Source organism: Panulirus ornatus, chromosome 3 (genome assembly GCF_036320965.1).
Source record: "Panulirus ornatus isolate Po-2019 chromosome 3, ASM3632096v1, whole genome shotgun sequence".
Lineage (NCBI taxonomy): Eukaryota > Metazoa > Arthropoda > Malacostraca > Decapoda > Palinuridae > Panulirus > Panulirus ornatus.
Window position 1 is genome coordinate 35,272,606 of NC_092226.1, and position 13,654 is coordinate 35,286,259.

A 13,654-nucleotide genomic window follows, 5' to 3' on the forward strand; every position below is an offset into this window, starting at 1 on the left:
TGCCTTCACCCTCTCAATCAATACCCTCCCATATAATTTACCAGGAATACTCAACAAACTTATACCTCTGTAATTTGAGCACTCACTCTTATCCCCTTTGCCTTTGTACAAAGGGACTATGCACGCATTCTGCCAATCCTCAGGCACCTCACCATGAGTCATCCATACATTATATATATATATATATATATATATATATATATATATATATATATATATCAGGTGTAAGTTAAGAGGAAATGTGAATAAGAGCAAGGTTATTAGGTACAGTAGGGTTGAGGGTCAAGTCAGTTGGAAGGTAAGTTTGAATGGAGAAAAGCTGGAGGAAGTGAAGTGTTTTAGATATCTGGGAGTGGATCTGGCAGCAGATGGAACCATGGAAGCGGAAGTGAATCATAGGGTGGGGGAGGAGGCGAAAATTCTGGGAGCCTTGAGGAATATTTGGAAGTCGAGAACATTATCTCGGAAAGCAAAAATGGGTATGTTTGAAGGAATAGTGGTTCCAACAATGTTGTATGGTTGCGATGCGTGGGCTATGGATAGAGTTGTGCGCAGGAGGGTGGATGTGCTGGAAATGAGATGTTTGAGGACAATATGTGGTGTGAGGTGCTTTGATTGAGTAAGTAATGTAAGGGTGAGAGAGATGTGTGGAAATAAAAAGAGTATGGTTGAGAGAGCAGAAGAGAGTGTTCTGAAATGGTTTGGTCACATGGAGAGAATGAGTGGGGAAAGATTGACCAAGAAGATATATGTGTCAGAGGTGGAGGGAATGAGGAGGAGTGGGAGACCAAATTGGAGGTGGAAAGATGGAGTGAAAAAGATTTTCAGTGATTGGGGCCTGAACATGCAGGAGGGTGAAAGGCGTACAAGGAATAGAGTGAATTGGAACGATGTGGTATACCGGGGTCGACGTGATGTCAATGGATTGAACCAGGTTATGTGAAGCGTCTGGGGTAAACCATGCAAAGTGTGTGGGGGCTGGATGTGGAAAGGGAGCTTTGGTTTCGGTGCATTATTACATGACAGCTAGAGACTGAGTGTGAACGAATGGGGCCTTTGGTGTTTTTCCTAGCACTACCTCGCACACATGAGGGGGGAGGGGGTTGTTATTCCATGTGTGGCGAGGTGGCGATGGGAACAAATAAAGGCAGACAGTATGAATTATGTACATGTGTATATATGTATATGTCTGTGTGTGTAATATATATGTGTACATTGAGATGTATAGGTATGTATATTGTGCGTGTGTGGACATGTATGTATATACATGTGTATGTGGGCGGGTTGGGCCATTCTTTCGTCTGTTTCCTTGCGCTACCTCGCTAATGCGGGAGACAGCGATAAAGCAAATAAATAAAAAATATATATATATATATATATATATATATATATATATATATATATATATATATATATATATATATGGATCAGGTGTTTGCTTTGAAGAATGTATGTGAGAAATACTTAGAAAAGCAAATGGATTTGTATGTAGCATTTATGGATCTGGAGAAGGCATATGATAGAGTTGATAGAGATGCTCTGTGGAAGGTATTAAGAATATATGGTGTGGGAGGCACGTTGTTAGAAGCAGTGAAAAGTTTTTATCGAGGATGTAAGGCATGTGTACATGTAGGAAGAGAGGAAAGTGATTGGTTCTCAGTGAATGTAGGTTTGCGGCAGGGGTGTGTGATGTCTCCATGGTTATTTAATTTGTTTATGGATGGGGTTGTTAGGGAGGTGAATGCAAGAGTTTTGGGAAGAGGGGCAAGTATGAAGTCTGTTGGGGATGAGAGAGCTTGGGAAGTGAGTCAGTTGTTGTTCGCTGATGATACAGCGCTGGTGGCTGAATCATGTGAGAAACTGCAGAAGCTGGTGACTGAGTTTGGTAAAGTGTGTGAAAGAAGAAAGTTAAGAGTAAATGTGAATAAGAGCAAGGTTATTAGGTACAGTAGGGTTGAGGGTCAAGTCAATTGGGAGGTAAGTTTGAATGGAGGAAAACTGGAGGAAGTAAAGTGTTTTAGATATCTGGGAGTGGATCTGGCAGCGGATGGAACCATGGAAGCAGAAGTGGATCATAGGGTGGGGGAGGGGATGAAAATCCTGGGAGCCTTGAAGAATGTGTGGAAGTCGAGAACATTATCTCAGAAAGCAAAAATGGGTATGTTTGAAGGTATAGTGGTTCCAACAATGTTGTATGGTTGCGAGGCGTGGGCTATGGATAGAGTTGTGCGCAGGAGGACGGATGTGCTGGAAATGAGATGTTAGAGGACAATGTGTGGTGTGAGGTGGTTTGATCGAGTAAGCAACGTAAGGGTAAGAGAGATGTGTGGAAATAAAAAGAGCGTGGTTGAGAGAGCAGAAGAGGGTGTTTTGAAATGGTTTGGGCACATGGAGAGAATGAGTGAGGAAAGATTGACCAAGAGGATATATGTGTCGGAGGTGGAGGGAATGAGGAGAAGTGGGAGACCAAATTGGAGGTGGAAAGATGGAGTGAAAAAGATTTTGTGTGATCGGGGCCTGAACATACAGGAGGGTGAAAGGAGGGCAAGGAATAGAGTGAATTGGATTGATGTGGTATACCAGGGTTGACGTGCAAATGGATTTGTATGTAGCATTTATGGATCTGGAGAAGGCACATGATAGAGGTGATAGAGATGCTCTGTGGAAGGTATTAAGAATATATGGTGTGGGAGGCAAGTTGTTAGAAGCAGTGAAAAGTTTTTATCGAGGATGTAAGGCATGTGTACGTGTAGAAAGAGAGGAAAGTGATTGGTTCTCAGTGAATGTAGGTTTGCGGCAGGGGTGTGTGATGTCTCCATGGTTGTTTAATTTGTTTATGGATGGGGTTGTTAGGGAGGTGAATGCAAGAGTTTTGGAAAGAGGGGCAAGTATGACGTCTGTTGGGGATGAGAGAGCTTGGGAAGTGAGTCAGTTGTTGTTCGCTGATGATACAGCGCTGGTGGCTGATTCATGTGAGAAACTGCAGAAGCTGGTGACTGAGTTTGGTAAAGTGTGCGAAAGAAGAAAGTTAAGAGTAAATGTGAATAAGAGCAAGGTTATTAGGTACAGTAGGGTTGAGGGTCAAGTCAATTGGGAGGTGAGTTTGAATGGAGAAAAACTGGAGGAAGTGAAGTGTTTTAGATATCTTGGAGTGGATCTGGCAGCGGATGGAACCATGGAAGCGGAATTGGATCATAGTTTGGGGGAGGGGGCGAAAATTCTGGGAGCGTTGAAGAATGTGTGGAAGTCGAGAACATTATCTCGGAAAGCAAAAATGGGTATGTTTGAAGGAATAGTGGTTCCAACAATGTTGTATGGTTGCGAGGCGTGGGCTATGGATAAAGTTGTGCGCAGGAGGATGGATGTGCTGGAAATGAGATGTTTGAGGACAATGTGTGGTGTGAGGTGGTTTTATCGAGTAAGTAACGTAAGGGTAAGAGAGATGTGTGGAAATAAAAAGAGCGTGGTTGAGAGAGCAGAAGAGGGTGTTTTGAAATGGTTTGGGCACATGGAGAGAATGAGTGAGGAAAGATTGACCAAGAGGATATATGTGTCGGAGGTGGAGGGAACGAGGAGAAGAGGGAGACCAAATTGGAGGTGGAAAGACGTAGTGAAAAAGATTTTGTGTGATCGGGGCCTGAACATGCAGGAGGGTGAAAGGAGGGCAAGGAATAGAGTGAACTGGAGCGATGTGGTATACCGGGGTTGACGTGCTGTCAGTGGATTGAATCGGGGCATGTGAAGCGTCTGGGGTAAACCATGGAAAGCTGTGTAGGTATGTATATTTTGCGTGTGTGGACGTATGTATATACATGTGTATGGGAGTGGGTTGGGCCATTTCTTTTGTCTGTTTCCTTGCGCTACCTCGCAAACGCGGGAGACAGCGACAAAGCAAAAAAAAAAAAAGAAAAAAAAATTATATATATATATATATATATATATATATATATATATATATATATATATATATATATATTATCCCTGGGGATAGGGGAGAAAGAATACTTCCCACGTATTCCCTGCGTGTCGTAGAAGGCGACTAAAAGGGGAGGGAGCGGGAGGCTGGAAATCCTCCCCTCTCAATTTTTTTTAATTTTCCAAAAGAAGGAACAGAGAAGGGGGCCAGGTGAGGATATTCCCTCAGTGGCCCAGTTCTCTGTTCTTAACGCTACCTCGCTAACGCGGGAAATGGCTAATAGTTTGAAAAAAAAAATATATATATATATATATATATATATATATATATATATATATATATATATATATATATATATATATATATATCCCTGGAATGAGTATTTTGAAGGTTTGTTGAATGTGTCTGATGACAGAGTGGCAGATATAGGGTGTTTTGGTCGAGGTGGTGTGCAAAGTGAGAGGGTTAGGGAAAATGATTTGGTAAACAGAGAAGAGGTAGTAAAAGCTTTGCGGAAGATGAAAGCCGGCAAGGCAGCAGGTTTGGATGGTATTGCAGTGGAATTTATTAAAAAAGGGGGTGACTGTATTGTTGACTGGTTGGTAAGGTTATTTAATGTATGTATGACTCATGGTGAGGTGCCTGAGGATTGGCGGAATGCGTGCATAGTGCCATTGTACAAAGGCAAAGGGGATAAGAGTGAGTGCTCAAATTACAGAGGTATAAGTTTGTTGAGTATTCCTGGTAAACTATATGGGAGGGTATTGATTGAGAGGGTGAAGGCATGTACAGAGCATCAGATTGGGGAAGAGCAGTGCGGTTTCAGAAGTGGTAGAGGATGTGTGGATCAGGTGTTTGCTTTGAAGAATGTATGTGAGAAATACTTAGAAAAGCAAATGGATTTGTATGTAGCATTTATGGATCTGGAGAAGGCATATGATAGAGTTGATAGAGATGCTCTGTGGAAGGTATTAAGAATATATGGAGTGGGAGGCAAGTTGTTAGAAGCAGTGAAAAGTTTTTATCGAGGATGTAAGGCATGTGTACGTGTAGGAAGAGAGGAAAGTGATTGGTTCTCAGTGAATGTAGGTTTGCGGCAGGGGTGTGTGATGTCTCCATGGTTGTTTAATTTGTTTATGGATGGGGTTGTTAGGGAGGTAAATGCAAGAGTCCTGGAAAGAGGGGCAAGTATGAAGTCTGTTGGGGATGAGAGAGCTTGGGAAGTGAGTCAGTTGTTGTTCGCTGATGATACAGCGCTGGTGGCTGATTCATGTGAGAAACTGCAGAAGCTGGTGACTGAGTTTGGTAAAGTGTGTGGAAGAAGAAAGTTAAGAGTAAATGTGAATAAGAGCAAGGTTATTAGGTACAGTAGGGTTGAGGGTCAAGTCAATTGGGAGGTGAGTTTGAATGGAGAAAAACTGGAGGAAGTGAAGTGTTTTAGATATCTGGGAGTGGATCTGTCAGCGGATGGAACCATGGAAGCGGAAGTGGATCATAGGGTGGGGGAGGGGGCGAAAATTTTGGGAGCCTTGAAAAATGTGTGGAAGTCGAGAACATTATCTCGGAAAGCAAAAATGGGTATGTTTGAAGGAATAGTGGTTCCAACAATGTTGTATGGTTGCGAGGCGTGGGCTATGGATAGAGTTGTGCGCAGGAGGATGGATGTGCTGGAAATGAGATGTTTGAGGACAATGTGTGGTGTGAGGTGGTTTGATCGAGTAAGTAACGTAAGGGTAAGAGAGATGTGTGGGAATAAAAAGAGCGTGGTTGAGAGAGCAGAAGAGGGTGTTTTGAAATGGTTTGGGCACATGGAGAGAATGAGTGAGGAAAGATTGACCAAGAGGATATATGTGTCGGAGGTGGAGGGAACGAGGAGAAGAGGGAGACCAAATTGGAGGTGGAAAGATGGAGTGAAAAAGATTTTGTGTGATCGGGGCCTGAACATGCAGGAGGGTGAAAGGAGGGCAAGGAATAGAGTGAATTGGAGTGATGTGGTATACAGGGGTTGACGTGCTGTCAGTGGATTGAATCAAGGCATGTGAAGCGTCTGGGGTAAACCATGGAAAGCTGTGTAGGTATGTATATTTGCGTGTGTGGACGTGTGTATGTACGTGTGTATGGGGGTTGGGCCATTTCTTTCGTCTGTTTCCTCGCGCTACCTCGCAAACGCGGGAGACAGCGACAAAGTATAAAAAAAAAAAAAAAAAAAAAAAAAAATCCCTGGGATAGGGGATTAAGAATACTTCCCACGTATTCCCTGCGTGTCCTAGAAGGCGACTAAAAGGGAGGGAGCGGGGGGCTGGAAATCCTCCCCTCTCTTTTTTTTTTTTTTTTTCCAAAAGAAAGAACAGAGGGGGCCAGGTGAGGATATTCCAAAAAAGGCCCAATCCTCTGTTCTTAACGCTACCTCGCTATCGCGGGAAGCGGCGAATAGTATGAAAAAAAAAAAAAAAAATATATATATATATATATATATATATATATATATATATATATATATATATATATATATATATATATATATATCCCTGGGGATAGGGGAGAAAGAATACTTCCCACATATTCCCTGCGTGTCGTAGAAGGCGACTAAAAGGGGAGGGAGCGGGTGGCTGGAAATACTCCCCTTTCTTGTTTTTTTTTTAATTTTCCAAAAGAAGGAACAGAGAAGGGGGTCAGGTGAGGATATTTCCTCTAAGGCCCAGTTCTCTGTTCTTAACGCTACCTCGCTAATGCAGGAAATGGCAAATGGTATGAAAAAAAAAAAAATATATATATATATATATATATATATATTTTTTTTTTTTTTTTTTTTTTTTTTATACTTTGTCGCTGTCTCCCGCGTCTGCGAGGTAGCGCAAGGAAACAGACGAAAGAAATGGCCCAACCCCCCCCCCCCATACACATGTACATACACACGTCCACACACGCAAATATACATACCTACACAGCTTTCCATGGTTTACCCCAGACGCTTCACATGCCTTGCTTCAATCCACTGACAGCACGTCAACCCCTGTATACCACATGACTCCAATTCACTCTATTTCTTGCCCTCCTTTCACCCTCCTGCATGTTCAGGCCCCGATCACACAAAATCTTTTTCACTCCATCTTTCCACCTCCAATTTGGTCTCCCTCTTCTCCTCGTTCCCTCCACCTCCGACACATATATCCTCTTGGTCAATCTCTCCTCACTCATTCTCTCCATGTGCCCAAACCATTTCAAAACACCCTCTTCTGCTCTCTCAACCACGCTCTTTTTATTTCCACACATCTCTCTTACCCTTACGTTACTTACTCGATCAAACCACCTCACACCACACATTGTCCTCAAACATCTCATTTCCAGCACATCCATCCTCCTGCGCACATCTCTATCCATAGCCCACGCCTCGCAACCATACAACATTGTTGGAACCACTATTCCCTCAAACATACCCATTTTTGCTTTCCGAGATAATGTTCTCGACTTCCACACATTTTTCAAGGCTCCCAAAATTTTCGCCCCCTCCCCCACCCTATGATCCACTTCCGCTTCCATGGTTCCATCCGCTGACAGATCCACTCCCAGATATCTAAAACACTTCACTTCCTCCAGTTTTTCTCCATTCAAACTCACCTCCCAATTGACTTGACCCTCACCCCTACTGTACCTAATAACCTTGCTCTTATTCACATTTACTCTCAACTTTCTTCTTCCACACACTTTACCAAACTCAGTCACCAGCTTCTGCAGTTTCTCACATATATATATATATATATATATATATATAAATTATTTATTTATTTATTTTGCTTTGTCGCTGTCTCCCGTGTTAGCGAGGTAGGGCAAGGAAACAGATGAAAGAATGGCCCAATCCACCCACATACACATGTATATACATACACGTCCACACACGCAAATATACGTACCTATACATCTCAATGTATACATAAATATATTCACACAGACATATACATATATACACATGTACATGATTCATAGTATCTGCCTTTATTCATTCCTATTGCCACCTCGCCACTCATGAAATAACCAACCCCCTCCCCCCTTCGTGTGTGCGAGGTAGCGCTAGGAAAGACAACAAAGGCCCCATTCGTTCACACTCAGTCTCTAGCTGTTATGTAATAATGTACCGAAACCACAGCTCCCTTTCCACATCCAGGCCCCACAGAACTTTCCATGGTTTACCCCAGACGCTTCACATGCCCTGGTTCATTCCATTGACAGCACGTCGACCCTGGTATACCACATCGTTCCAATTCACTCTATACCTTGCACGCCTTTTACCCTCCTGCATGTTTAGGCCCTTATCACTCAAAATCTTTTTCACTCCATCTTTCCACCTCCAATTTGGTCTCCCACTTCTCCTCGTTCCCTCCACCTCTGACACATATATCCTCTTGGTCAAGCTTTCCTCTCTCATTCTCTCCATGTGACCAAACCATTTCAAAACGCCCTCTTCTGCTCTCTCAACCACACTCTTTTTATTACCACACATCTCTCTTACCCTTACATTACTTACCCGATCAAACCACCTCACACCACATATTGTTCTCAAAGATCTCATTTCCAGCACATCCACCCTCCTGCGCACAACTCTATCCATAGCCCACGCCTTGCAACCATACAACATTGTTGGAACCACTATTCCTTCAAACATATCCATTTTTGCTTTCCAAGATAATGTTCTTGACTTTCACACATTCTTCAAGGCTCCCAGAATTTTCGCCCCCTCCCCCACCCTATGATTCACTTCCGCTTCCATGGTTCCATCCACTGCCAAATCCACTCCCAGATATCTAAAACACTTCTTTTCCTCCCATTTTTCTCCATTCAAACTTACCTCCCAGTTGACTTGACCCTCAACCCTACTGTACCTAATAACCTTGCTCTTACTCACATTTACTCTCAACTTTCTTCCTTCACACACTTTACCAAACTCAGTCACCAGCTTCTGCAGTTTCTTACATGAATCATCCACCAGTGCTGCATCATCAGTGAACAACAACTGACTCACTTCCCAAGCTCTCTCATCCGCAACAGACTGCATACTTGCCCCTCTTACCAAAACTCTTGCATTCACCTCCCTAGTAACCCCATCCATAAACAAATTAAACAACCATGGAAACATCACACCCCCCTGCTGCAAACCTACATTCACTGAGAACCAATGACTTTTCTTTCTTCGTACACATACACATGCCTTACCTCCTCGATAAAAACTTTTCACTGCTTCTAACAACTTGCCTTCCACACCATATATTCTTAATACTTTCCACAGAGCATCTCTGTCAACTCTATCATATGCCTTCTCCAGATCCATAAATGCTACATACAAATCCATTTGCTTTTCTAAGTATTTCTCACATATATTCTTTAATGCAAACGCCTGATCCACACATCCTCTACCACTTCTGAAACCACACTGCTCTTCCCCAGTCTGATGCTCTGTTCATGCCTTCACCCTCTCAGTCAGTACCCTCCCATATGATATCCCAGGAATACTCCACAAACTTATACCTCTGTAATTTGAGCACTCACTCTTATCCCCTTTGCCTTTGTACAATGGCACTATGCAAGCATTCCGCCAATACTCAGGGACCTCACCATGAATCATTTATTTATTTATATTATTTATATTTTGCTTTGTCGCTGTCTCCCGCATTAGCGAGGTAGCGCTAGGAAACAGACGAAAGAATGGCCCAACCCGCCCACATACACATGTATATACATACACGTCCACACACGCAAATATACATACCTATACATCTCAATGTACACATATATATATACACACACAGACATATATATGTATACAAATGTACATAATTCATACTGTCTCCCTTTATTTGTTCCCATCGCCACCTCGCCACACATGGAATAATAACCCCCTCCCCCCTCATGTGTGCGAGGTAGCGCTAGGAAAAGACACCAAAGGCCCCATTCGTTCACACTAAGTCTCTAGTTGTCATGTAATAATGCACCGAAACCACAGCTCCCTTCCCATATCCAGGCCCCAGAGAACTTTCCATGGTTTACCCCAGACGCTTCACATGCCCTGGTACAATCCATTGACAGCACGTCCACCCCGGTATACCATATCATTCCAATTCACTCTATTCCTTGCACGCCTTTCACCCTCCTGCATGTTCAGGCCCCGATCACTCAAAATCTTGTTCACTCCGTCTTTCCACCTCCAGTTTGGTCTCCCACTTCTCCTCGTTCCCTCCACCTCTGACACATATATCCTCTTGGTCAATCTTTCCTCACTCATTCTCTCCATGTGACCAAACCATTTCAAAACACCCTCTTCTGCTCTCTCAACCACACTCTTTTTATTTCCACACATCTCTCTTACCCTTTCATTACTTACTCGATCAAACCACATCACACCACATATTGTCCTGAAACATCTCATTTCCAGCGCATCCACCCTCCTGCGCACAACTCTATCCATAGCCCACGCCTCGCAACCATACAACATTGTTGGAGCCACTATTCCTTCAAACATACCCATTTTTGCTTTCTGAGATAATGTTCTCGACTTCCAAACATTCTTCAGGGCTCCCAGAATTTTCGCCTCCTCCCCCACCCTGTGATTCACTTCCACTTCCATGGTTCCATCCGCTGCCAGATCCACTCCCAGATATCTAAAACACTTTACTTCCTCCAGTTTTTCTCCATTCAAACGTACCTCCCAATTGACTTGATCCTCAACCCTACTGTACTTAATAACCTTGCTCTTATTCACATTTACTCTTAACTTTCTTCTTTCACACACTTTACCAAACTCAGTCACCAACCTCTGCAGTTTCTTACATGAATCAGCCACCAGCGCTGTATCATCAGCGAACAACAACTGACTCACTTCCCAAGCTCTCTCATCCACAACAGACTGCATACTTGCCCCTCTTTCCAAAACTCTTGCATTCACCTCCCTAACAACCCCATCCATAAACAAATTAAACAACCATGGAGACAACACACACCCCTGCCACAAACCTATATTCATTGAGAACCAATCACTTTCCTCTCTTCCTACACGTACACATGCATTACATGCATTAAATAACCTTACCAACCGGTTAACAATACAGTCACCCCCTTTTTTAATAAATTCCACTTCAATACCATCCAAACCCGCTGCCTTAATTTATACATTATGGATTTACCTAGCCTGTAAGGCTCTGGAGGTTCTTCCTCCCAGTTGAACAGACTCCAATACACCTGTTCACCAATGAAAGTATATAACTTTTTGTACTTCATCTGATTTAAAAGCTCTTTTTTTAACCTTCATCTTTCATATGAGCATTCTCTAATGCATATGGACAGACTGCAGAGGGGAGAAATTTAGGTTTTGAAGGTTGAAAAACCTTTTCTCTTCGAGTTAGTTTCCCATGGATAGTTTTTCCTGTTTTTCTTGTCCTGCCTAGCATTCCTGTCCAATTTTTGAAAACTTTTCTTTGTACCTTTTGTGACTGCTTTGTGTTAGTTCCATGATCTGTTAATTGTGAGCTGTGAATGATAGGAGCAGATGAGTTGGATGAGTTTGAACCCCATTATTTGAGCAAGGCTTTAGTGATCTAAGGATTAACTGAAAAGTGTGAAAGAAAGAGTGCCTCTTCATCAATGTAATGAGGGTAGGAATGGTCTTGACTCACTATTTTCCAAGGGATACCTCATGCTTTATAGACACTGCCTTGGAGTGAAAAGGTTTATCAATCTTCAAAAAGCTATCTTTTTCATCTTCAGCAATATTGAAATATTAATACAATGCCAAAACTTCCTTACTGAAATAAGTTGGTAGAAATATTTTAATGTAGCTTTTTTGTTTCTTTATTGATTTGATATTTAACACTGTACTGCATAGTCTGTACCATGGTATACTTAACAATACGTTTCCCTTCTCCAAAACAGCCCACAGAAATACAGAAAGAGGATAGATCTATATATGATGTACGCTTCCTCATACCACTGATGTTATACTTGGCTGAAGAAAAAAGGATGTCTGAGATTGAGTATGCTGAATGTGGTGCTGTAGCTATTGGCTTTATAGCGATGACATCACACCATCAAGAAGTCTGGGGTGCTGGTGCTGCTATACTAAGGTGCATGGTGGAGAGAATGGAAAAATCCAGGTAATACTTGTTTACAATTCTGCATGGCAGGGAAAATTGATTAAGCTTTGTATTACAAGGTGTGCAGCTTTGTGTGTCAGAGAAACAAAATAGTTTTAATTTTTACCTCTTCTGTTTCTGTTTACAATTCTGCATGGCAGGGAAAATTGATTTTGCATTGTATTACAAGATGTGTGGGAGAACAAAATAGTTCTAATTTTTACCTCTTCCGTTTTTTAGGATGTAGAGAAATGAATATAGGACTGATGACCCTGTAGAATACAAAAGAAAGATGGGATTCAATTATGTATATTTTGTTTATTTAACTGGATTCATATGAAAAATTATTTATGTTATGATAGCAAGCATATCAACAACATGACAGTGTGTAAGGTATACTTGCTTTAAGAGCTTGTTGAGATGTGTAGAAAAGCTGAACCATGGCGTAGTTTGTGGAGCAGGGGTGTAAATGTTTCAGGTTGTTTTCCATCTTTAACCTGATGGTACCTCACCCTTCTAGAATTCCCTCAAGAGGGTGGCCACAGCAATAGAGTCTACATAACTAGTGAACTCCAGTGCCTCTTCGATACCTTTAGTGCCTCACCCTTAACAGGCCACTGGCAGAGGGCAAGTCTAGTGCAGTGTTTGGAGAGGCTTCTATCTAATGTTCCTACTGACTACTTCTACCTAATGCTCCTACCTAATGTCCCTTCACAGAACTTCTACTTAATGTTTTTACCTAATAATCCTACCTAAATGTTCCCACCTACAATTTCTATCTCTTGCTCCTACCACTGTGCCAAAAGGCTGGGCAAGCTAATAACACTCAGCACAGCAAAATCTAGAGTTACAAAGAGTGAGCTGTGTGAGTTAGGTGTTATCAAGTGCTATGTGTGACAGGGAGAGATTGTATGTTTGTGGACAGATTGCCAGCAGTCTGTGTGTGATGAGGCAGAAAGAAAAGACAGCTACCTGGGTCAGAAAAGTGCAATTGACAACCAATGAAGTGCTGGCTCACTGGGCAACTGTCACTGACCTTCCTTATACCCAGGGGGTAGTACTGGTAATATACCTCCCTGGTTGGTTACTGCCTACCAACTACTAGCTAGAAGGAAAGGTAGTTAAGCTTAGATTAAGAAAAAAAAGAGTTATTCTCAGTACATTTACAGTGATTGAGAGTTGAAATTGTAGAACTTGAAAATAGATTTATATCTACCACTTTTTTTCATACTTGACTACCATTTCCAGCATTAGCAAGGTAGCGCCAGGAACAGACAAAGAACAGCCACAATCACTCACACCCATCGTCTGGCTGTCATGTGCACTGCATTGAAATCATATCCCTCAATCCACAACCAGGCCTATAGACCTTTCCATGGTTTTTCCTAGCTGCTTCATATGCTCTAGCCCAGTCCATTGATGGTATGTTGACTCCTGTTAACCACATTGTTCCAGTTTACTTTTCCTCTGCATGACTTTCACCCTCCTGCATGTTCAAGGCTCAGTCACTCAAATTCATTTTCATTTTTTTTTTTTTTGTCTCCAATTTGACCTCCCTCTTGTTCCCACCACTTCTGACACATATCTTCTTTGTCAACCTCTTCTCACTCGTTCTCTCCAT

General features: G+C 42.3%; 2 protein-coding genes across 2 annotated transcripts in view; one reads left to right on the forward strand and one right to left on the reverse strand.

The window, feature by feature from the left end:
* LOC139759478 (nucleolar pre-ribosomal-associated protein 1) overlaps nt 1–13,654 on the forward strand; it is a 295,642-nt gene that overhangs the window by 206,170 nt on the left and 75,818 nt on the right. Inside the window, exon 12 of the mRNA XM_071681655.1 lies at nt 11,834–12,054. Within this exon, the coding sequence (XP_071537756.1) occupies nt 11,834–12,054 (221 nt within the window). The remainder of the gene's footprint in view (nt 1–11,833; nt 12,055–13,654) is intronic.
* Nucleotides 1–13,654, reverse strand: part of LOC139762069 (uncharacterized) — a 455,708-nt gene that overhangs the window by 103,833 nt on the left and 338,221 nt on the right. The window lies entirely within an intron of this gene.